The sequence below is a fragment of the Lolium perenne genome, chromosome 3, assembly GCF_019359855.2.
Source record: "Lolium perenne isolate Kyuss_39 chromosome 3, Kyuss_2.0, whole genome shotgun sequence".
NCBI lineage: Eukaryota > Viridiplantae > Streptophyta > Magnoliopsida > Poales > Poaceae > Lolium > Lolium perenne.
Window position 1 is genome coordinate 266,206,094 of NC_067246.2, and position 22,457 is coordinate 266,228,550.

Consider the following 22,457-nt stretch of genomic DNA (forward strand, 5'->3'; position numbering starts at 1 on the left):
AGACGGGCGGCGCGCCGCTCCTGCAGTGTGATCTTCCGGCGGGGCTGGTGGCAGGTCAGGGACCGATCTAGGCTAGTCGACCATGCTCATGGAGTGCTGCTGGCGTGAAGGCGTTATGCTGCTCTGACCGGCGGCGTGCGAGCCTACTGTTTCTATTTCTATGGGTATACAGTAGCGGATAATGTCATGGCGGCTGTGATTTGCGGACCAATAATGGTAGAGGGGTCATAAAGGGCTAAAGGCGATGAAGAATTTGCTTCATAGGTTTTTGCCCATGCATTACGGGGTGATATCCTCGTCCATTCCATACATGTTACTTGTGAGGCTGGTGATTCGTGACTTGTAGTAGCCGTTTCATCAAGTGGGAAGGGCAGCACTGGAGGAGTACGAAGTATTGTCTCTAAACCTATAATCTGACTTTAATTAATTTTTTTGTCCTTGTTAAAAGCATTATTTTAAGAGCGCGAACTTTCTTCCAGGTCAAAACCTAAAATCTATGATTAGGCAATGGCGACTCTTGAGTTGTCCGAGGAGTCACTTTTGGGGAATGTGGACTCTGAATGCTGCCTTTGGCGGTGATTTACGCTACAGATGCAAGAAATTGATCACTGTGGTGAGGCTTTTTTTTTTCTTCTTCTTTTTTTGCTTTTTAGTTATGTGCATTGTAATATCTTTTCGATATTTTGTTTTTCGATATTTTGTTGGTGCATAGGCTAGATGTAATTGGTATCTCCATGATATTAATTTATTTCCTATGTCAAAAAAAGAGTTTTTCCTATTTTTCAGTTTTGTTCCCGCGGTTTGGGCAATGTTGTGCAACTAGTTTAGTTGCCCACATTGTTTTGACATTGAAGGAGAAACTCAACCTCAGTGTTTGGTTACCTGTAGTTTATGTTTTTAAATAAATGCATTGTTGTTGGTTACAAATGATGTGATGTGATCCGGACCTTTCATGTCTCTTTCACTACATGTGCATAAGAACTTTTCTTAATGTTGGATTTCCTAGTACTTTTCCCTAGGAATTTTTGTCTGGATTTACTGCAAAAATATATTACTATTTATGAAAAGTAGAATTCTCGTTGATGCTGCATAAGAATTTCCAAAATGTTGGAATCGTTGTTGTTTTTTGCTGAAAAAGACTTTTGAATTTGTTGTTTCCTAAGTATTTATTAAAATTTGAATTCATTGATCTAAAAAATTTCGATAAAGAGCATATATTAATATCGCGGAGATACCAATTACACTCAACCTCTGCAACAACATCATGCCCTAATGACACAAAGGATGGACACAGCCAAAAAAATAGAGAAGAATTACAAAAAAAGAAATGTCAGAAATGTCCCGCTACGGAGATCGAAAACTTGAAACAGCAACACTTGCATCACCAAGACAACATCAAAAGATCAACTTCTCCATAAGACAACACCAAAAGATCAACTTTTCCATAAGCGACGCCTCCAAGGAAACAGTTTGAGCGACGCCTCCAAGAAGAAAACAGTGCACAAACGTTGTTGTCGCTCGATCATAGATCTTAGGTTTATCCTCACTCTCAAAACAATGCCTTCAACAAGAACATTGTCGGGCACAACCAATTAAGGCCAAACCTTGGATTTTCACCCTGAAAGATGAAACTCTGAACTTCTCCTATGCAGTCGCCCCCGCATACAAGTCGTTATTTGAAGTCACGAAGCACTAAGCCAATTCCAACTCACCACCAAGATCTAATCACCATTGCTCTTCCACTGGTCTTGGCTTTCATGATCTTCTCCCCCAGCACCATGGAAAGAAAACGAGCTCAATGATACTAACAACCAACAGAGCTTCAAAGCGCTCCTATGAAACCAAACGGTTAGATAAAAAACATGGGTGCACGACCGAAAACACACAATCCAACAATCTTCGGGCATTGATCGCACAATGAATTTCGCCAGCAGGGCCTTTCGGAACACGACAATCCAACCAACCCGGCGGGAAGAAGCTTCCGACCGATCTTCACTTGGCGCGAGAGGAATCCGAGGACCACCACCATTATTGGCAAGACTAGCAACCCCCTCGTCGCCGGTCAACTACCAACTAGATCAGAAGACATGGAGAGGGCAGTCCAGCACGACCCGATGGTGTGGCAAGGACCAACACCAGGAATGCACCTGCCTAGGCTCACCCGGTCCAGATCTTGGCCGAAACCCTAGATTGGATCGAGGCGGCCCAGAGCACCACCGCGCGAAGGGCGCCGACGGCGCACCACCCCTTGTCGCCGATCCGGTGGAGGCGCTCAGGCCCCGGCCACGCCAGCTGCGCCGCCGACCAACTCCCCTGAACAGCGGCCGAGAAAACCACCTCCCCTGCCCACCACCGCACCGAACGGGTAGGCGCCACCATCACCGCCCGCGTCGGCGACCGGGAGAGGAAGGAGAGGTGAGGCTCTTAGGGTGGGGAAGGAGGGATCCTCCGGAGCCGCCCGGGGGAGGCGACTCGGGAGGAGAGCCATTGATGCTACATACTAAGAATTTTCAAATATTGGATTTGTTGGTGCTTTTTCTTGGAAGTTTTTTGGATTCTGTTGAAAAGATATGCTACCTAAGTATTGATGAAATAGATTTTTTTTTCGTTGATGCTACATAAGAATTTTCTTAATGTTGGATTCATTGGTGTTTTTTTGTTGGAAATGTTTTTCGGGTCCATTGCATAGAGTTATTGCACAATTATTGATGAAAATTTCTCAATGTTTCTTTTCGTCGGTGATTTTTGTTGGAAGGATTTTCTAGGTTTTTTTAGGGTAAGGATTTTCTCGGTTTGTTGGCAAGACACGTTGTGTGTACCGATGGAAATCGGATTTCTCTCTGATTTTCTCTCTGATGCTGGAATACTAATTTCTTGACGCTGGATTAGTTTCTTCAGGCGGGTAGCGCTGGAGCCTGGAGGGAGGCTGGCATGTTCGGTTCTGGAAGTTGGAGAAAGCCCGGAAAGAAGAGAAGGACTAAACGAACGCCCAGACCGTACGGCTCTCCAACCGCCCAGAACAAACTTGGATCAGCCGGCGCGTGCCAAAAGAAAAGAATGCCCCCAATTCTAAAGCCTTATTTACTCCTAGGGTATTTCCATCCCTTAGAGGTTTGGGGATGAGAGGGGATTGGGTGAAAACCCCCCTTTCACCCAATTCCCATTTTTCCCCTTATTTCCCCACACCCTCCTCCACCGCCTCAAGTTACTTTGTTTCTGGGGACAAGAGGGGATATGACAGGATTGGGATCAGATAATAAAAACTCAACCTTTATATCCCAGGACGTGATAATGGATACTCAATAAATTAAAAACTCCGTCTTTAACATAAACTCAGTGTCATGCAATTTTCTCAAATAAGAACACACATAGATAAATGCTCGACCCAACACATCAAACACATGAGCAACCGCCACCATAAACTCAATGTCATGCAGCTTGACAGAATATTAGAAGTCATGGTGCGCTCGCCGCCCAAAGCCAGAAACCACGTCGCCGCAGCCAGAGGACATCCAGCTAGAAATACACGCAGAGGTAAAATTTAGTACTGATACATCGCTTATAGATACTTCAAATGTATACTAACTGCAACTAGGGAGCATTGGTGCATTACTGTTCATTTAAAAGTAGTTTCAGATGCCGAGGATTGGTGCATTACTATTCAAAATTCATGTGCATTTTTAGAACATCGACATGATATGTACACTTGGGACAAAGACACAAACAGAGAACCTACATTAGCAGGATTAGTTTTGGCATGCTAATTATAAGATGGTACATCATAACTTAACAGAGCTAGGCATCATCTATGTGCTTCCAGTTCTAGGTCTCAAAATAGGAAATGGAAAAAATAACATCTACTCTGTCAGGTTACCAAACCGGAGAACAAAGGCTCCCTTATTATAAATGATTAACTTCAACAGTTTCAAAAGTAACATCTAATTCATGTTACTCTACCAGAATACCAACTATAACATGATAGAACAGTTAGGGAGCACGATCAAGCACTACAGGGAGCACGATCTTGCAGAAATTAAATCTTGTAAAGCAGACTACTAAAAAACAAAATGCAAATTAATTTGGAGCTAATATCTAAGAGCTAAGCTAGCAGTCAGCACAAAAACATATGGTTATCAAACTATACAAGATTACCAAACTGGAGAACAAATGCCCCCTACTGAAAATAACTATGTGGTATATTGGTGAGTGTGGATTTTGTACACCCAAGCATGGGTGTGGGTGTACTCCTTGCCGTTTATTTGGTGTTGGAGATTCGTGCAAATGCAGGTTCGATGGAACATTTTCCTCCATTTCTCTATTTCTCCATCACATCGCTGCATTCTTTTCTCCTCGCTTTTCGCCGCGCCACATGGGCCGCGGCTGTTCGTGTCGGATATAGCAGCAGACACGCCTATGTTGATTCTGTCCAGAAGTACAGTAGTAGTAGGGTGCGGTTCTCCATCCCCAACCTCTCTGACCTGTTTTTCCTCGTGATGTAGCCTCCGCCGCCCACACCACGCGGCCGACGCGCAGGTAAAGCACGCCGTTCGTCGTGCGAGCCTGGCACACCGCGACACCGACGCGCAGGTAGAGCACGCCTTCACCGTCGCCGTCCGCCGCCGTGCGCCGTCGCCAGCGAGTCGGCCGCACCGCACCGCCGACGCGCAGGTACAGTACGCCGTCGCCGTGCACGTCGGCCTTGCGTCGTCGCCATCGCCAGCCATTACTCCTTGTCGCCGGCGAGAATCAAGTTTTCTCTATCCACCCCCGAATTTCCCCGCTCGCGGGCCGAGCCACGCCGCCTTTTTTTAGCCGCCGGCGCGGCTGCTGGGCGGTGCATCCAGTCCGCCTCCCGTCCTCTCCGCCGTGCGGCCGGCGCGGCTCCACCTCCGCATGGAATCAGTCCCGCAGCCTCGAGGAAGACCTCTCCAACCCAATTTCACCGCGGCAGTTACTCTGCGCTTGCAAAATTTCCCCATGCCAGAAAAGATTACTACGATCTGGATTGCTAGGCCTGCAGAAAAATAAAAACAAATCTAAGGAGTTCCCTTTGCTTGCATTCGATCTGGATTTGGGTTCCCTCAGTTTTGTGATTCGGTCTTGTTTTGGGTTTGCCTTCTCTTTAATTCGCCCCATGGCTGCAAGAGAAATACATGGATATTGGCCCATCTCGTGCGCTACTACGTCGAGCTGGTGATCAAGTTCAGAACAGAAATTTAGAGAATCTTAAGGAGCTGGCCGAGCTGCTCGATGTCGACGGCCGCACGTACACGTACCTGGCCTTCGCGTCGCCGGCCGAGATGCTTGCCGTCGACGACTACACGCACGCGGATGGACTTCACGTCAGCTGCCGAGCTGCTCGCCGTCGTCGGCCACACGCACGCGCACCTGGACTTCACGTCAGCGACGGAGTTGCTCACTGTTGGTGGTGGTGGCCGCACGCACGCACACCTGAACTTCACGCAGAGCGGACCTGCACGTCCATCCTCCCGGCGGGCACCGGCTCAGCCGCCGCAGCACAACGATAGGCCGTTGGTGAAGTTAAGAAGACAGGAGAGCTTCACCTCCCCCGGTGGCTGTCGGCGCCCTATGATGTTGCCGCAGCCGTCGTCAGAGTTGGACGGTCGTCGGAGGCCGGTCGTCATGATCGCGCACCTGAAGCCGTCTCCAAAGTTCGAGTTGCCCGAGATCCTCTGAGCTACATCAGCGCCTACGATGTCACCTACTTGCCGCTGGGTCCGCCGATCTTGATCGCCATGGTCGTGCACCCGAGGCAGCTACCGCAGGTGGAGATCAGGTACGGGCTAACAAAGAGCGGCGCGTCCACGGACACGGCCGGAGAAAGACATCGGCACGAGATGGCCGGGCTGCTGTCGCCCAGCACCGAGGCCAAGATCATCGACCCGGACATCTTTCGATGCGCGCTCGCCGCGGACGGTGCGTTGGCGCCGCTGCCATCCTCCTGGACGCCATGCTCAGCGGCTCGAGGTGTGCCCGTGGAGGACGATCCGCATCCGCCGCCACATCCGCCGCCGGTGCTGCATCGCGGCTGCAAATAGTAGACTGTGACATGGTGCAGCAAATGGAGGCGCGCAAGGAAGGTGTACGAGACGGGCAGGGAAACAGAGGAGACGCAGGAGCGTACGGTGCGTCCTGCATCCGGGATTCCTGGTGCCAAAAGCCGTGTCCTGAGGCTTTTTGCCTCTGTTTGGGACCTACGAGCTTTGCAAAATTGAAGGAAATAATGTAAAATGATTTCTCTCACCTCACATCTTATCCGAATCTCAAAGAATCCAACGGCTGTTGAAACATCCACACTCATGCTTGGGTGTACAAATGTATTTCCCGTATATTGGTATTGCAGTGAAATATAGGTATTTCAGTGACTAGACTTGAAAAGGAATTTGCAGAACAGATGTTACCTTAAGTCACAATTCTCGCAACTCACCTCGGAGCCACATGATAGCCGACTCCTAGTCTTCAGCAACCCAACTGAGGAAGGTCTCACGGTTTAAAAAGACGACAATTCTTGCAACACATTATTTTTTATTAAAAGATACATATAGACTACAATCAAGAATAAAACATCTAGTAATGTTAATTGTATCATACATTATTACAAATAAAGTGCAAGCAGAAAGTGCAGCTAGAAGCAACTAGGTAAAACTAGTCTCCACTATTTTTATTAATAGCCAACAGAATATAAAACAGATGAAAATAAAACTACACAGGGTTCAGCAATTGTGCCATCTAAATCTAGAGCCTTGCTCGGACCCGCAAAACTCTGTGACGAATCGTCAATTTGAACTAGAACTAAACTCGTCAATTTGAACTAGAACTAAACTCTTAACTGGAAAAGATATTTTGCACACAACTATTTGATCATAGTATCATGGATTCGAATAAGTACTTCACTAAATTTTTACTAGACACATAATTTACTTACAAATTTTATATTTATCAAGCGGTAATCAAACATGAGTGTACCATATACTTTCTAAAGCAGCTTCATAGTAAAATTTCTGAAACCAAACAGAGAAAAAACTAACACAAAATCTGTGCGATGATTAATGACTAATGAAGTGTTGGTTACAAAAAGCTTGAAATCCTCATTTCCCTTCATGTTGGTGTTGGTCTCTCAAAGCAAATATGAAGCCTCAGAGTATAAAGATCTATGCAATCTGAAACGAACTGTTCTGGTGAGCTAGCTGAGTAGAAAGTCCTATGGATTCTAGTGGCGCGAACTTCATTTCTTCTTCCTCTGAGATAGACAGACAGAGAAGGACGATATCAGCTGGGAAAACAGACTCGCGCTCCGTCCTCTCCCGGCTCCTCCGTGGCTACAAGCCTGCGCAGACGCCCATGCCTAGCTCCTACCAGCAAGCTCATGCACCGCTGCTACCGGCGGCCTGTCCAGGGAGCCGGCCGCCGACCCACCTCGCCCGTGGGTGGAAGCACGAACCGCGGAGGGTCACCATGGCTGGACTCCTCGCCTACTCCACGGTGCTACTGCGAGGTGGCTCCAGATCCGAGCTCCGATGCAGACGACGGCGGCAACGACAAAGATACCCTAGCAGGGAGGGGAAAAGGGACGAGATGCGAGGACTCACCGGGGACCAGTCGCCGGAGGAGGATCTCGTCGACGCCGATTTGCTCCTTCTTTCCACGCTGCTGTCTCCTTTCACGCCGTCGTCGGCTCCTGGCGCCACCAGTCGCGTCCCTCTCTCCCTTTCCACGAGAAGAAACACGAGGGTACCCTCGTGGGTGAGGATACCCGAGGGTGAAGCTTAGCGGGTCGGAAAGTTCGGGGATGGGCCGGAAATTTCCCCAGAAATACATGAGAAGTAAACGTGCCATTCGGGAAGTTTTGGGATTTGGTCATGGGCCGGAAATTTCCCCTCCCATCCCCCAAAAAAACCAGAGAAGTAAACAAGGCCTTAGTGGGTAGAAATGAGACTGGGTCGACGTTTTCGACCAGCCGCCCTACCTCAGTGTCCATTTGAAACACATTGGCCTTCAAGTCTGATGTTTTGTGCAATCTCCATCTTCCTCTTCTTGTACTGGTGCAGAGTCTTCTTCTTCGGAAGCTCCCAAACCGCCTTTGTAATCCACTCCTGAGCAAACTCATTCCCGGCATCACGAGGAATGCCTTTCACGCAAGAATCATATTTTGGTTCCAAGCCTGACCATGCAATATTCTGCAGGTTCCACAGCATGGTCTCGTCATGTCGAGCGGCAATCAACCCCATCTTGCTGACTTCAGCCAAGGCCTGTGCGAACTCCAGCCTTTCCTTGCTGGCTAGCTTCCAGATCGCGAAGAAGATGACATCCCATCCTTCACGGACCCGGTAGTCACAATCCAGGCTCCAGATGTGCTCCCTGTAGGCAGTGTGAACTAAATCAAGAGTCAGTTGGGGATATTTGGTGGTCATCATCAGCGCTTGCTCAGCGCCTCTGGTTTCCATCTCTGTCCACCCATACGATCCTTGATCCCCGATATAATGTTTTAGCCACTGGAGCTGTTCTGACATTTCGTCACAGAAGGTGACATAGTCTTTGTCCATTTCATAGGTACTGAAATTCGAGCGGTAGTCCTCCCAGCGTAGGTATTCAACGCCGCCACGGTTTGCCACAACAAGCCGGTGGTAGTTGGATAAGTGCTTGAGCTTGGAGAATTCAGGGTCGAAGCACCAATCTACGGGCCCATCTTCATCCTTCTCAAGATGTTCAAAGTAACGGCGCACGTAGATGTGGAGCCGAAATAATGACACGGTGCCAAGAAAACCAGGTAGCTCCTTTCTCAGCGTCTCGTCATCGTAATCCAGCTTATTGTCTGACGACTCTCTCCTTGTCGACAGCTTGTGAGCTCTGAGGCGGTAGAGCACGAGATGCTCGTAGACATGGCGCTGCGACTCGTCGTCGAGGGTGCCGCGTCTTAGGACGGTATCCTTGCTCTTCAGAGCCGTCTTGATATCAATTATGGCCTCAAGGCTGATGTCCAAGTCTTACATATCCGTCTCAGCAATCGTGTTGAAGGGTCTTCTTGAACCCCCTGGGCAGGAGAGAATGATGAGCTGGTATACACCTCGCCGGAAACCGTCAGAGGAGATTAGCCGAGGTGCTTGGGCTTATTCTCTCCCGTCCACTGTCCTGAACCGGTATCGGCGCCGATGCCCGTGCCGTCCGGATGATCGTATTGAATGGTCTTCTCGTGCAGCATCTCGGATCACCGGTCCTTCTCTGGAGGAGGACGGCGGCTGCGGCTGCGATGCAAGGAACAAGCTTGGTGGAGCAATCGAGGGAAGGAGGACGGGCGACGACGTGCACACGGAAGCAAGTTAGACCATGTTTACTTCTCTGGTTTTTTTGGGGCTGGGAGGGAAAATTTCCCGAACGGCCCGTTTACTTCTCATGTATTTCTGGGGAAATTTCCGGCCCATCCCCGAACTTTTCGACCCGTTAAGCTTCACCCTCGGGTATCCTCACCCACGAGGGTACCCTCGTGTTTCTTCTCGTGGAAAGGTAGAGAGGGACGCGACCGGTGGCGCCAGGAGCCGACGGCGGCGTGAAAGAAGACGGTGGCGTGGAAAGAAGGAGCAAATCGGCGTCGACGAGATCCTCCTCCGGCGACTGGTCCCCGGTGAGTCCTCGCATCTCGTCCCTTTTCCCCTCCCTGCTAGGTTTTCATTGTCGTTGCCGCCGTCATCTGCATCGGAGCTCGGATCTGGAGCCACCTCGCAATAGCACCGTGGAGTAGGCGAGGAGTCCAGCCATGGTGACCATCCGCGGTTCGTGCTTCCACCCACGGGCGAGGTGGGTCAGCGGCCGGCTCCCTGGACAAGCCGCCGGTAGCAGCGGTGCATGAGCTCGCTGGTAGGAGCTAGGCATGGGCAGTTGCGCAGGCTTGAAGCCACGGAGGAGCCGGGAGAGGACGGGGCACGAGTCTGTTTTCCCAGCTGATATCGTCCTTCTATAAGAAATGAAGTTCGCGCAGCTAGCTCACTAGAATCCATAGGACTTTCTACTCAGCTAGCTCACCAGAATCCATATACAGTTCGCTTCAGATTGCATAGATCTTTATACTCCTAGGCTTCATATTTGCTTTGAGACACCAACACCAACATGGACACGGAAATGAGGATTTCAATCTTTGTGTAACCAACACTTCATTAGTCATTAATCATCGCACAGATTTTGTGTTAGTTTTTTCTCTGATTGGTTTCAGAAATTTTACTATGAAGCTGCTTTAGAAAGTATATGGTACACTCATGTTTGATTAACGCTTGATAAATAGAAAATTTGTAAGTAAATTATGTGTCCAGTAAAAATTTAGTGAAGTACTTGTTCGAATCCATGATACTATGATCAAATAGTTATGTGCAAAATATATTTTTCAGTTAAGAGTTTAGTTCTTGCTCAAATTGACGATTCGTCACACGGTTTTGCGGGTCCGAGCAAGGCTCTAGATATAGATGCCATAGTTGCTGAGCCTGTGTAGTTTTATTTTCATCTATTTTATGTTCTGTTGGCTATTAATAAAAATAGTGGAGACAATATATGCCTAGCTGCACTTTCTGCTTGCACTTTATTTGTAAGAATATATGATACAATTAACCTTACTAGATGTTTTATTCTTGATTGTAGTCTCTATGTATTTTTTAATAAAAAATAATGTGTTGCAAGAATTGTCGTCTTTAAAACCGTGAGACCTTCCTCACTTGGGTTGCTGAAGACGAGGAGTCGGCTATCATGTGGCTCCGGGGTGAGCTGCAAGAATTGTGACTTGAGGTAACACTTCTGTTCTGCAAATTCCTTTTCAAGTCTAGTCACTGAAATACCTATATTTCACTGCAATACCAATATACCACAGTCATTTCGAGTAGAGGGCATTTGTTCTCCAGTTTGGTAATCTTGTATAGTTTGGTAATCATATGTTTTTGTGCTACCTGCTAGCTCTTAGCTCTTAGATATTAGCTCCAAATTAATTTGCATTTGCATTCTGTTTTCTAGTATTCTGCTTTACAAGATTTAATTTCTGCAAGATCGTGCTCCCTCTAGTGCTTGATTATGATTCTGAGGCATCATAAGTATGTTACTTATGAGGTTACCTAACTGTTCTATCATGTTATAGTTGGTATCCTGGTAAAGTAACATGAAGTAGATGCTACTTTTGAAACTGTTGAAGTTAATCATTTACAGTAAGAAAGCCTTTGTTCTCCAGTTTGGTAACCTGATAGAGTAGATGTTATTTTTTCCATTTCCTATTTTGAGACCTAGAACTAGAAGCACATAGATGATGTCTAGCTCTGTTAAGTTATGATGTACCATCTTATAATTATCATGCCAACACTAATCCTGCTAATGTAGGTTCTCTGGTTGTGTCTTTGCTCCAAGCCTACATATCATTCGATATTCTAAAAATGCGCATAAATTCTGTATAGTAATGCACCAATCCTCCGCATCTGGAACTACTTTTAAATGAACAGTAATGCACCAATGCTCTCTAGTTGCAGTTAGTATACTTTTGAAGTATCTATAAGCGATGTATCAGTACTAAATTTTACCTCTGCGTGTATTTCTAGCTGGAGATCCTCTTGCTTCGGCGACGTGGTTTCTGGCTTTGGGCGACGAGCGCACCATGACTTCTAATGTTCTGTCAAACTGCATGACATTGAGTTTATGGCGGCGGTTGCTATGTGTTGGATGTGTTGGGTCGAGCATTTATCTATGTGTGTTCTTATTTGAGAAAATTGCATGACACTGAGTTTATGTTAAAGACGGAGTTTTTAATTTATTGAGTGTCCATTATCACGTCTTGGGATACAAAAGTTGAGTTTTTATCATCTGATCACAATCCTGTCATATTCCCTCTCATCCCCAGAAACAAAGTAACTAGAGACTGTGGGGGAGGGTGTGGAGACATGAGGGAAAATTAGGGAGAAAATGGGGATTGGGTGAAAGGGGGGTTTTCACCCAATCCCCTCTCATCCCCAAACCTCTAGGGGATGGAAATACCCTAGGAGTAAACAAAGCCTAAGTACTATGCATAATGTAATGGTCTCTGCATATCCAGTGGTTGCACATGTTGTTGACCTAATGGAAAGCCCGTTGTGTAAAAAAATCTCTCAAAAAAGGATGTTTCACGGTAGCTGGTGGAGTGATGGAGTGAGTCGAGCTTGCATATTTTGCATCAAAAAAGACAATGCTGGAGTTTTAAAGAGCAGAGCCTGGGCTGAATGACATCAACGCTCTACAGTCTGCACTATCACTGCATCTCTCAAATGTTCATTCACAGGCAGGCCAAACCAACAGTGGAACCGTTGAGCACTTGCACTAAGCAAGATCTGTGACCAATGTGTAGGCATTTAAAATGTCTTTAGATGCAAAAGAAGCTTGCGTGCAAAATATGGTCCCGGACATCGAAATAGCTGAACAGATGCAGAGCCTGCTGGCCGATTGGTTCAGGGCTATTTATCGGGGACGCATGCATATATGCAATCAACCTATCAGAGAGCAGAGAAAGCAACACTCCGTAACATCATCAACACTGCACCACTACTTCTGTTAAAAAAACTAAAAAGGGAATAAAATGCCCTTGTTATATGGAGATTGTACTACCGAGTTATGTTCTGGGTGTTGTTAATCTTTAGGGGATATTAGAGTAGTGTTGTTGGCTTCCAACACGTTAAGTTGACACCTTCAACAATGAAACTGGGAGGGACAAGTTCCCAAAATGAAGCGAAAAGGCTTAATTTACATATGACAGCAACTAGATATGATTAGCTACCACAGATAAAGAAGACAGCAACTAGATATGATTAGCTACCACAGATAAATCACAAGGTTTGAACATTGCAAGACAGGAAACTTACCTCTGAATGGCCTGAAGGACAAAATGTTTTATATCATTATATGTTCTCATGGTTACAATTGATGCTCCATTAAGCAGTGAGCTTTGTACAGCAAGATCAGGAAAACTGACCTGCAAAAGGCCTGAATAATAAGATGTCTGATGTATTTTCCTAGTTCACAACGATCTTTCATGGATGACAAACCAGATGAAAATAAAATGAAGATAACCTGCACTCCAGAATATCTGGATGGCGACACCTCATTAGGTATGAGAGGAATTGAGAAAACACTGCCATTGCTCGGAGAGATAGAGAAGTGGCACTGCACAAATAATGTCTGATAAATGATGACTATCTACCTGAACAGTACACAGAAAGCAACCATCTGCTACCAGAAATACTAAATTTGAGATGAACAAGTGGACAGCACAAAGCACTTCTCAGCCGATGAGGTGTGGAAGTCAACCGGTCCACCACCAAGCATTGAACCCAGTGTGTCTCGCTCCCTCTAAAAGTTATGCACAAGAGTAACAGTAACTGAGATGATCAGGTAATTTATTTTAATATAACCTCAGAATAATTGGTTATTTGACTTCATAGTAAGTTTCATACTTGTCATACTGAAGGTCGAATTCATCACAGTAAACACAACCTTTACTCAAATATAAGTAGATAGATAAATGCTACAGTACATTATGAACATATTCTCACAATTAAGGAAATGCCACTCCTACCATCTTTGTAGGAAGCAAGAATCCAAATGTGAGAACAAGGTAGTTCACCTACTATCCTAATTCATATGATTCGAGCTTGTTTGATTTACAACTCTAGTGGCTCGTTATCTAATCAATTATGGCGATCAGTTCATAAAAGGGAAAATAAAAAGACAAAGCTCACTACAGCAACGAAAATAGTACTTGACAGTGCCATGAATCCATTCTGGATGGAGCTACAACTAATCCACCTCTACTTAGCAAACCAGTAACCTAAGAAACTTCTATCAAAGCCTTAACTTGTTGTATGTCATACCATTTGCATTGTTCATGCTTCAAAGAGAAAATACTAGATCAAAAACCGGAATGGACAAATTGGAAGGTATAGTTTATCTTCGACGCAGAGCTAACAGTTGAATCATCAAGGGTGAAAAATGAAAATAGTCATAAAATACACAGCATTTGAGAAATAATTCCAAACACAAAATATTAGATTCATAAAATCAATTTTTCGATGGAACAGGAAGACTAGCACCAAGCTAGATAATGTGTAGTAACAATAAGGACTTCCTGGATCTCATCTACGTAAAATGGATGGAAAATTTTCAATAGGTATTACAGCACAGGGCTAGATAAAGCAATACCTTATTCAACCAGTGTAAGCAGTTAAGCACTACATTAACTTGCACTTTTTTTGTTCTATAAGAACAAGAGAAGAAATTTGGTAAACCAGGCCATGATGAAATTTGGCTTACATCAGTGCGACAAATAAAAGCCAAGGAACATCATCATCAAATAATTTTACTTCCCCACCTCGTCCTCAAATAATGTCAGAAAAACTCCACTGGCTAAAATATTATATTGGGAATCAAGGATCAGACGAGTGGACAGAGATGGAAACTAGAGGAGCTGACGAAGCACTGATGATGACGACCAGATATCCCAAACTGACTCCGTATTTAGCTTACACTGCTTACAAAGAGCACATCCCTGGAGCCTGGATCATGACTACTGGCTCCGTGAAGGATGGGATAGCATCTTTTTTTGCGATTTGGAAGCTAGTCAGTAAGGAAAAGCTGGAGTTCACACCTGCCTTGACGGAAGTCAGTAAAATGCATTTGGCTGATACTCACATGACAAGTCCATGCTGTGGAACCTGAAGAATATTGCATGGTCAGATTTGGATTCAAAATTCGACTATAGCCTGAAAGGAATCCCTCATGATGCTGGGAATGAGTTTGCTCAGGAGTGGATTACAAAGGCGGTTTGGGAGCTTCCTAAGAAGAAGACTCTGCACCAATATAAGAAGAGGAAGATGGAGATTGGAGAAAACATGTGCAAACAAGAGGATCGAGCAAATCCCGGGACATTTAAAATGTCTTAGATGCAAAAGAAGCTTTTGTATGCAAAATATGGTCCGTGACATTGAAATAGCTGAACAGATGCAGAATCTGCTGGGCCTATTGGTTCAGGGCTACTTATCCGGGACAGGGGGGCTGATAATGGCCCCGAGTGTTCTCGCATGCAGATTTGCAATCAACCTACCAGAGAGCAGAGAAAGCAACACACACTGTAACATCGTCATCACTGGACCACTAAAGAGAGAATAAAGCTCTGCTAAAAAAACTAAAAAAAGGGAATAAAATATCCTTGTGATTTGGAGATTGTAGTACCAGGTTATGCTCTGGGCATTGTTAATCTTTTGGGAGTATTAGAGTCGTGTTGTTGGCTTCCGACATGTTAACCTTCAACAATGAAATTGAGAGTGACAAGTTCCCAAATGAACCGAAAAGGCTCAATTCATATATGACAGTAACTAGATATGATTAACTACCAGAGATAGGGAAACTGTTAAATCACAAGCTTTGGACATTGTAGGTCAGGAAACTTACCTCTGAACGGCCTTAAGGATAAAATGTTTGATATGTTCTCATAGCTACAAATGACGCTTCAGTAAGCTGTGTACATCAAGATCAGGAAAAGTGACCTGTAGAAGGCGTGAATAACCAAGATGTCTGATGTATTTTCATAGTTCACAATGATCTTTAATGCATGACAAAGGCAGGTGTTATTTTTTTTTTGAAAATAAATTGCACTCCAGAATGTCTGGACAAAAACACACCTCATTAGGTATCAGAGAATTGAGAAAACACTTCCATTGCTCGGATAGATAGAGAAGTGTCACTGCCCAAATAAATATCTGATTAATGATGACCATCCACCTAAACAACACACAGAAAGTAACCAGCTGCTACCAGAAATACTAAATTGATATGAACAGCACAAAACACTGCTCAGCCGATGAGGTGTGAACCCAGGGTAGCTCCCTCCCTCTAAAAGATATGCAAAAAGAGTAGCATTAACTGAGTTGATCAGGTAATTTATTTTAATATAACCTCAGAATAATTGGTTATTTGTCTTTATACTTAAGTTTCATAGTTTGAACTCTTCAAAGAATTTCGAGGATCATTTCAAAACCTAGCAGTGTCATACTGAAGGTCAAATTCATCACATTAAACACAGCCTTTACTCAAACGAGTAGATAGATAAATGCTACAGTGCATTATGAACATATTCTCACAATTAAAGAAGGGACACTCCTATCATCTTTGCAGGAAGCAAGAATCTGAATGTGAGAAAAAGGTAGTTCACCTACTACCCTAATTCATACGGTTTCGTGCTTGTTTGGTTTACAACTCTAGTGGCTCGTTATCTAATGAAATATGAAGATCAGTTCATAAAGGGAAAAAAAGACAGCTCACTACAGCAAACGAAAATAGTGCTTGACAGTGCCATGAATCCATTCTGGGATGGAGCTATAACTAATCCACCTCTACTTAGAGGACTACTAACTAAGAAACTTCTATCAAAGCCTTTTAGCTTGATGTATGTCATATACCATTTGCATTATCCATGCTTCAAAGAGAAAATGCTAAATCAAAAAACATGAACGAATAAATTGGATGGTATAAGTTTATCTTTGACACAGAGCTAACAGTTGAATTATCAAGGGACAAAAATGAAAATAGCCATAAAACACACAACAGTTGAGGAATCTTTCCAAACATAAAATATTACATTCATAAAATCAATTTTTCTGATGCAATGGGGAAACCAGCACCAAGCTAGATATTGTAGTAACAATAAAGACTTCCTGTGGATCTCATCTAAAATGGATAGAAAATTTTACAGGTATTACAGCACAGGGCAAGATAAAGCAACCTTATTAAACTAGTGTAAGCACTACATTAACTTGCACTTTTTTTGTTCTATCAGAACAAGAGAAGAAATTGGGTAAAACACGTCATGATGAAATTTGGCTTACATCAGTGTGACAGATAAAAGCCTGACAAGGAAAATCCTGATCAGATAATTTTATTTTTCAGCCTCGTCTTCCACTTCACGCTCCTTTTGTTCTGATATTGATTCTCCCTCATCAGTTTCAGCTCCTGATTCATTGTCCTCTGTAGTATGTGGCATCCTCAAACCCTTTCGGGGGTAGTACTTCTTGCGCCCAAGCCCAACAAGATTGGTAGCCTCTTGCACCCTCGATGCCTCCACCAATGCATCCACTACATCCTGCAGCAGACCAACTGCTACTCTAGAGCTCCCTTTGCCAGTAAGTAAATCATGGCAGTACCTCAGTGCACAATCTAGGTCTCCAGCCTGCAGAAGCCGTGGCACAAGAGTTTCATATGTCCCCCTATTTGGGGTATACTCATTTTTAATCAAATCATCATACACCTTCTTGGCATCCTGTAACCTCCCAGCATTGCAATACCCTCGAATCAGCTCATTGTAGGACACCGTATCAGGCTTTGGCCCATCCTTCTCCAACATCTCAACCACAGCAACTGCGTCCTCAATCCTCCCTTCGGCAACCAAACCCCTAAGCTTGGCGTTGTAGCACTTTGAGTCTGGCTCCAGATTCCTCTCCTTGAGCATACCCCATACAGTCTCGGCTTCATCCATGCGGCCATGGTTGTAGAACCCGTTCAGAAGCGTGTTGAACGAAATAACGTCAGGGGAAACGCCATTCTTCTCCATGAGTTGGACGGCATCAAGAGCAGCTGCGAGGTCGGGTTTCTCGCACAGCGCGCGGATGAGTATGTTGTAGGAGTACACGTTGGGGGCGACGGCGGGGTGGGAGGCTGGCATCTCCTTGAATGCGACGGCGAGGGCGTCGAATTCTCCGGCTTCGGCATACGCGGCGAGGACGGCGTTGAACGGCATGGTGGTCTGATGGTGCGCGGGGAGCTCGCGGAAGGTCGCGGCGGCGTGGGACGGCATGGAGGCGCGGCCGTAGAGGCGGATGAGGCGCGTGGCGAACCCCTCGGTGGAGGTCTCGAGGAAGGGCTTCTGCGCGTCGATGATGGCCTCGATCCCGTCCTGGCGGCCGAAGGTGGCGAGGCGGCTCACGGCCACCTCGTAGACGCGGTGCCGGTCGCGGAAGCGAGAGGATAAGGTGGACGCCTCCACGAACTCGGAGACCAGCTTGTCGGGGTCGCGCTGCCGGAGGAGGCGCTTGAGGGTCTCCTGGAGGGGCTTCGGGAGCTTGTGGTCCGCGCCGGACGCAGGGGCGTCGGCGGCCGGCTGTGCGCCGAGGGGTTTCGCGGGCTTCTTGTCGGCGATGGAGTCGGTGGCGGTGGCGGCGGCGGGGGGTTTCGGGGTCGGCGAGCGCTTGATCTTTGGTTTGTGCTTGGGTGGTGGTTTTGCGGTTGGTGTGGAGGTGGCGAAGATGCGGGAGAGGCTGTTCGCCCGGGTCGAGACGGCGGCGGCGGCGGCCGCCGCTGCTTGGGAGGCCATGGGGAAGACGGCGGATGGGGTTTGGGTCGAGAGGAGGAATGGGGAGAGGGAGGGTTTTGCGAGACGCACTTCACTGCTTCTTAATCAGGCCGTGGAAATGTTAGCCCAGCCCAACAGAACACAGCCCAACCACAAAAAAGCCTCCTACGTACGGGCCGGTCCATTTACCCGGTCACCCACTTCTCAAAAAAAAAATTACCTGGACACCTCCAGAAAAAGACCGACTTTTGCAAAGGCCCGCACCGCGCTGTCTCGCTGGGTGTGGTGTCTTCTTCTATACGGACTGTTTTTTCTTTTCTAAAAAAATATATTAATATGATGAAGATATCAATTACGCCTGGCCACTAAATATCATAAAAGTCATCTATAGGATACACACATACTGAAAAAACAAACAAATCAAAAGCAACTCCTCTCAGCAGGAGCACACAAACCATTACCGAAGACAACACTCAAAATACAGAAAAGGTCTCTAAAAGTGATGACTCTATGAAGGAAAATGTGAAAAATACTATTGTCACCCGATTCAAGATCTTAGATTTTCACTCTAAAGAAGTCTAGGCCCTCAAACAATTCATGCGGCAAGGACATTGTGTGGCACAACCAATAAAAAACAGACCTTAGATTTTCACCCTAAAAGTCACAACTTAGAACTCGATGAGCACCAGCAAAAATGAACACATCCAACGCTGCCGCCTCCACTTGCCACTACTGCTTTTGGAAGTCATCAAACACCAGACTCACATGCGGGCGGGAAAGTCCCGCAAGCCAAATCCTAGCACCAACCTGTGAAGCAAAGTCTCCATCGCCTCCAAGGCCCCATCTCCAAGCCTCCGTCGTCGTCTCGCTAAATGTAATATTCTTTTTCTGCTAGGATTCTGTAGGGTCACCATGTTTGAAAGTGCCGGAATCTTGGTGGGATTCCACGATGGGAGGTTGTACTCGCATCTATTTTTGAGATATGAATTTTCAAAATGAAATATCCTTTTAATTTTTCATCATAATAGAGAATCTTTTTCAATTTTGAACTACTAGCGTGCATTGATATCTTCAAGACAAGATCATATGTTGACAGTTTTAATGTTTTGTTTTTTATATTTCCAATTACGGTTATGCCTGGGTTTTGTTTTCTATATTTCCAATTCCGGTTGTACCTGGGTTGCAGTGTAAGTATACTTCAGTTTTCAATCTGGCGTAAGGATCTTAATTTCAGCCATGGGTATATAGTACCCGTATGGGCAGGTTACGAACATTTTTGTTACGAACATTTTTATATCCATGGGTAGTTAAGTCATGACTAGATTGGTATGTGTGCTTCGCCGCGCCAGCTGCCAGTCTTTGGTGCATGCCCTGTCTTGTGCGGTGTATCGGTGAGTGATCATACTCTATCTATTTACAATTAATTTGCATTCTAGGTTTAGTCAAAGTTCAACTTTATAAAGTTCAATTAAATATGTAGGAAAAATATCAACATCCACAACATAAAAGTTATAGTATTAGAATCGCCATCAGCTGTATTTTCATGCTATATGCATTATGATTGTTGATATTTTTCTCTATATTTTTGGTCAAACTTGATCATGTTTGACATTAAAAAAGATTAGAACGCGAACTAAATAAAAACATGCAGTTGTCATTGAGATTATTGATATTTTCCCTATATTTTCAAACAACTTGATTTTTATTACTATGAAAACTACACTCTGGAGTCAGCTTCGCCGAGCCGATTGTCTTAGGTTTTGGTCTTCCTTTTCGCAAGTGTGTGCAATTAGTTGTAATATGTTGAATATTAAACTGGAAAATTGACCATTCTCTTCTTCTATAGTGAATTCATCTGTACCATTGACATCGCTATTCTCTCAATGACTGTGTGAGATCACATCCACAAGCAATTGATTGTATTCTCTGTAAGATAGATATAAACGAAAACTCGGTCAATAAATCGATGAATCAGGAAATGATATTAGGAGTAAATGTGCTTGTAGATTCCACAAACATAGACCGATGCAAATGAAAGACCAGGGTACAATATATAAGGTGTTGATAGTGTCTAATGCCCACAAATGAAGAATCCAAGCGTGGCCATCACAGATCTAAATTCAAATACCCATAAATATAAGGTGTTGATACTTGATAGTGGCTAATGCCAGAACAACACTCGCAATGGAAAGCAATTACAAATGTCGGGAGTAGCATCAGAAGGAAAATCATAAAGTGTTTTCTCTGAACTAATGGCCCGAAGTAGTGAAAGTAGCTTATATAAAATTCTTCTTGGACAATTAAAATGTCATATTTTCAACCACAAATTTAAAAAATGAGAGTACGATTTGTACCGTGATCTAGCCTACCCAAGCTTTTTTGCATTCTGGTAATTAATTAGTTTGTCAATCATGGTTAAGGCCATATCCTACAACAAACCGAGAAAGAAATTTGGCAACGAATTCAATCACACTCTTCAACGTTGGAGTGGCATATTTTTCCTATTGTGATGAAGGAACAAATCCAAACATGAGCCCACACAACCATCTAGCAGAAGATGTCAATTGAAACAAATGGATACTCGATTGTATAGTGTGAAGAGAAGAGGAAGAGAGGATGGACCTGCTACACGCCGATGGAAGGAGCATGAGGTTAGGGCCTCAGGGTGTGGAGTGTCATGATGCTTGTCATCTGTACCGCTGGTCAGCCCTCTCTGACACGCTTATACGGATGTCTCAGTCATGACTGTCGCCATTCCCTTTGCTTCTTGACACCAGCGTCCCGTGGGTGGAGACATAATCGGATGGACCGGCGGCTGAAAAAGGCGATTCGAGGAGAAAACGGGACTGTGGGTGCTGCTCCGGTTTGTGCTCAGGCTGTTGCCCATATTCGTGCTCAGGCTGCTGCCCCTTGATGTTGTTTACCATGGATAAGACGGAGGCAGAGACCCTTGCATCGCCCAGCTTAAGCTTCTCCATGAGTGATCCCTGATGGCTTTCTGAGCACTCCTTCTGAACGCTGTTGCTGTTGTTGCTTCGCAGGGGCATGTCTTAGGATGTCAGTCAAGGAGGTGCCAGTGGTGGAGGAATAAGGGCTCCCTCTGCGTGTCTCGGCGCGCGGTGGGGCAGGGTTTGTTCTCCGGGTCAATTGTTTACTGCAACCTGGTCATGTTGTATGTTGGATCATTTGATATTCAACAAACAATAAATAAAAGTACCTAGTAGTGAAACTTTCATTAAGGGAAGAATTATTCTGGAGACGTTGACGTGGACATTAAATTATTTAGTGAAAACTTAACAAAGGATCAAGTTTGAGCTCATTCAAATTGATACATATGTGGACTGAGAGAAAAAAATATGTAAGCATAACTACAGATATGTGCAGAAATGACAAATGTGAAAAGCAGTACAAAGAAAATATTGATTATTATTAAGATTGGAAGGTGGTCCATGTGAACATACCTGGAAAATTAAGATGTTACAGAAAGGGCATTGAGCCACCAACTGCAGGGACGAATGTTGTGAACATCAATATCACTAAGAAACAAAGCAAAAGAAGTCCGACTAAGATAGTACCAGTAATAAGCATCTGGCAAGAAAATTTGTAATAGTCATACATCCAATTTTGGAGTTTTGTAATTGTAGACTTGCTGAGCGTAAAGCTATATTGGTATTCCTGAAAAGGCAGGAGAAGCATGGTTTTTAAGGCGGTAAGGCATCCTAAGGCGGATGGGGGGCACTCTAACGCCTAAGAAGCGCCTCAGCAACGCCTTAACGATGCCTTGAAAACCAAGAAGAGAAGTCACATCCATCCATTAGCAACAAATCCACGAAAATTAGCTACCTTGAGTCCAAGTGAAAGATCCGTGGAAATAAAACGGATCCAAATTCAGATACAAATATATATGCAGAGTAATTAAGTTGCTTAGTATGCCATAAAACTAAAGATAGAAATTGAAGTGATCAAATAGGCTCCAGTGGAATCTGAATTCAAAAAAGCATGAGTCCATGGTTACCTACAGGCCTGTACTCGGTCACCATGAAGCAGATTGGTGCGATGCATATGCATATCCGTACTGTTCTTTCTCCTCAGATTGCATCTGGGGGAG

At 45.0% G+C, this 22,457-nt stretch overlaps 1 protein-coding gene and 2 long non-coding RNA genes across 3 annotated transcripts; 1 reads left to right on the forward strand and 2 right to left on the reverse strand.

The window, feature by feature from the left end:
- Positions 1-3,304: 3,304 nt before the first annotated feature.
- LOC127344067 (uncharacterized) lies at positions 3,305-15,547 on the reverse strand. The gene is made up of 3 exons (XR_007877727.2): positions 13,081-15,547; positions 12,873-12,982; positions 3,305-3,516 (listed from the first exon to the last, which is right to left on the reverse strand). It is a non-coding gene; the product is annotated as an uncharacterized lncRNA (long non-coding RNA).
- On the forward strand, positions 9,292-11,716 carry LOC139837653 (uncharacterized). The gene is made up of 3 exons (XR_011754245.1): positions 9,292-9,640; positions 10,684-10,788; positions 11,583-11,716. It is a non-coding gene; the product is annotated as an uncharacterized lncRNA (long non-coding RNA).
- Positions 15,548-16,611: 1,064 nt separating the features above from the next.
- LOC127344066 (uncharacterized) lies at positions 16,612-18,417 on the reverse strand. Its single transcript, XM_051370285.2, has one exon. The coding sequence runs from the start codon at positions 18,368-18,370 to the stop codon at positions 16,940-16,942; it is 1,431 nt and encodes a 476-aa protein (XP_051226245.1). The 5' UTR covers positions 18,371-18,417; the 3' UTR covers positions 16,612-16,939.
- Between the last annotated feature and the right edge of the window lie 4,040 nt (positions 18,418-22,457).

Coding starts and splice junctions, on each gene's coding strand:
- LOC127344066 (XM_051370285.2), bottom strand. CDS start 18,370: ATGGCCTCCCAAGCAGCGGCGGCCGCCGCCGCCGCCGTCTCGACCCGG.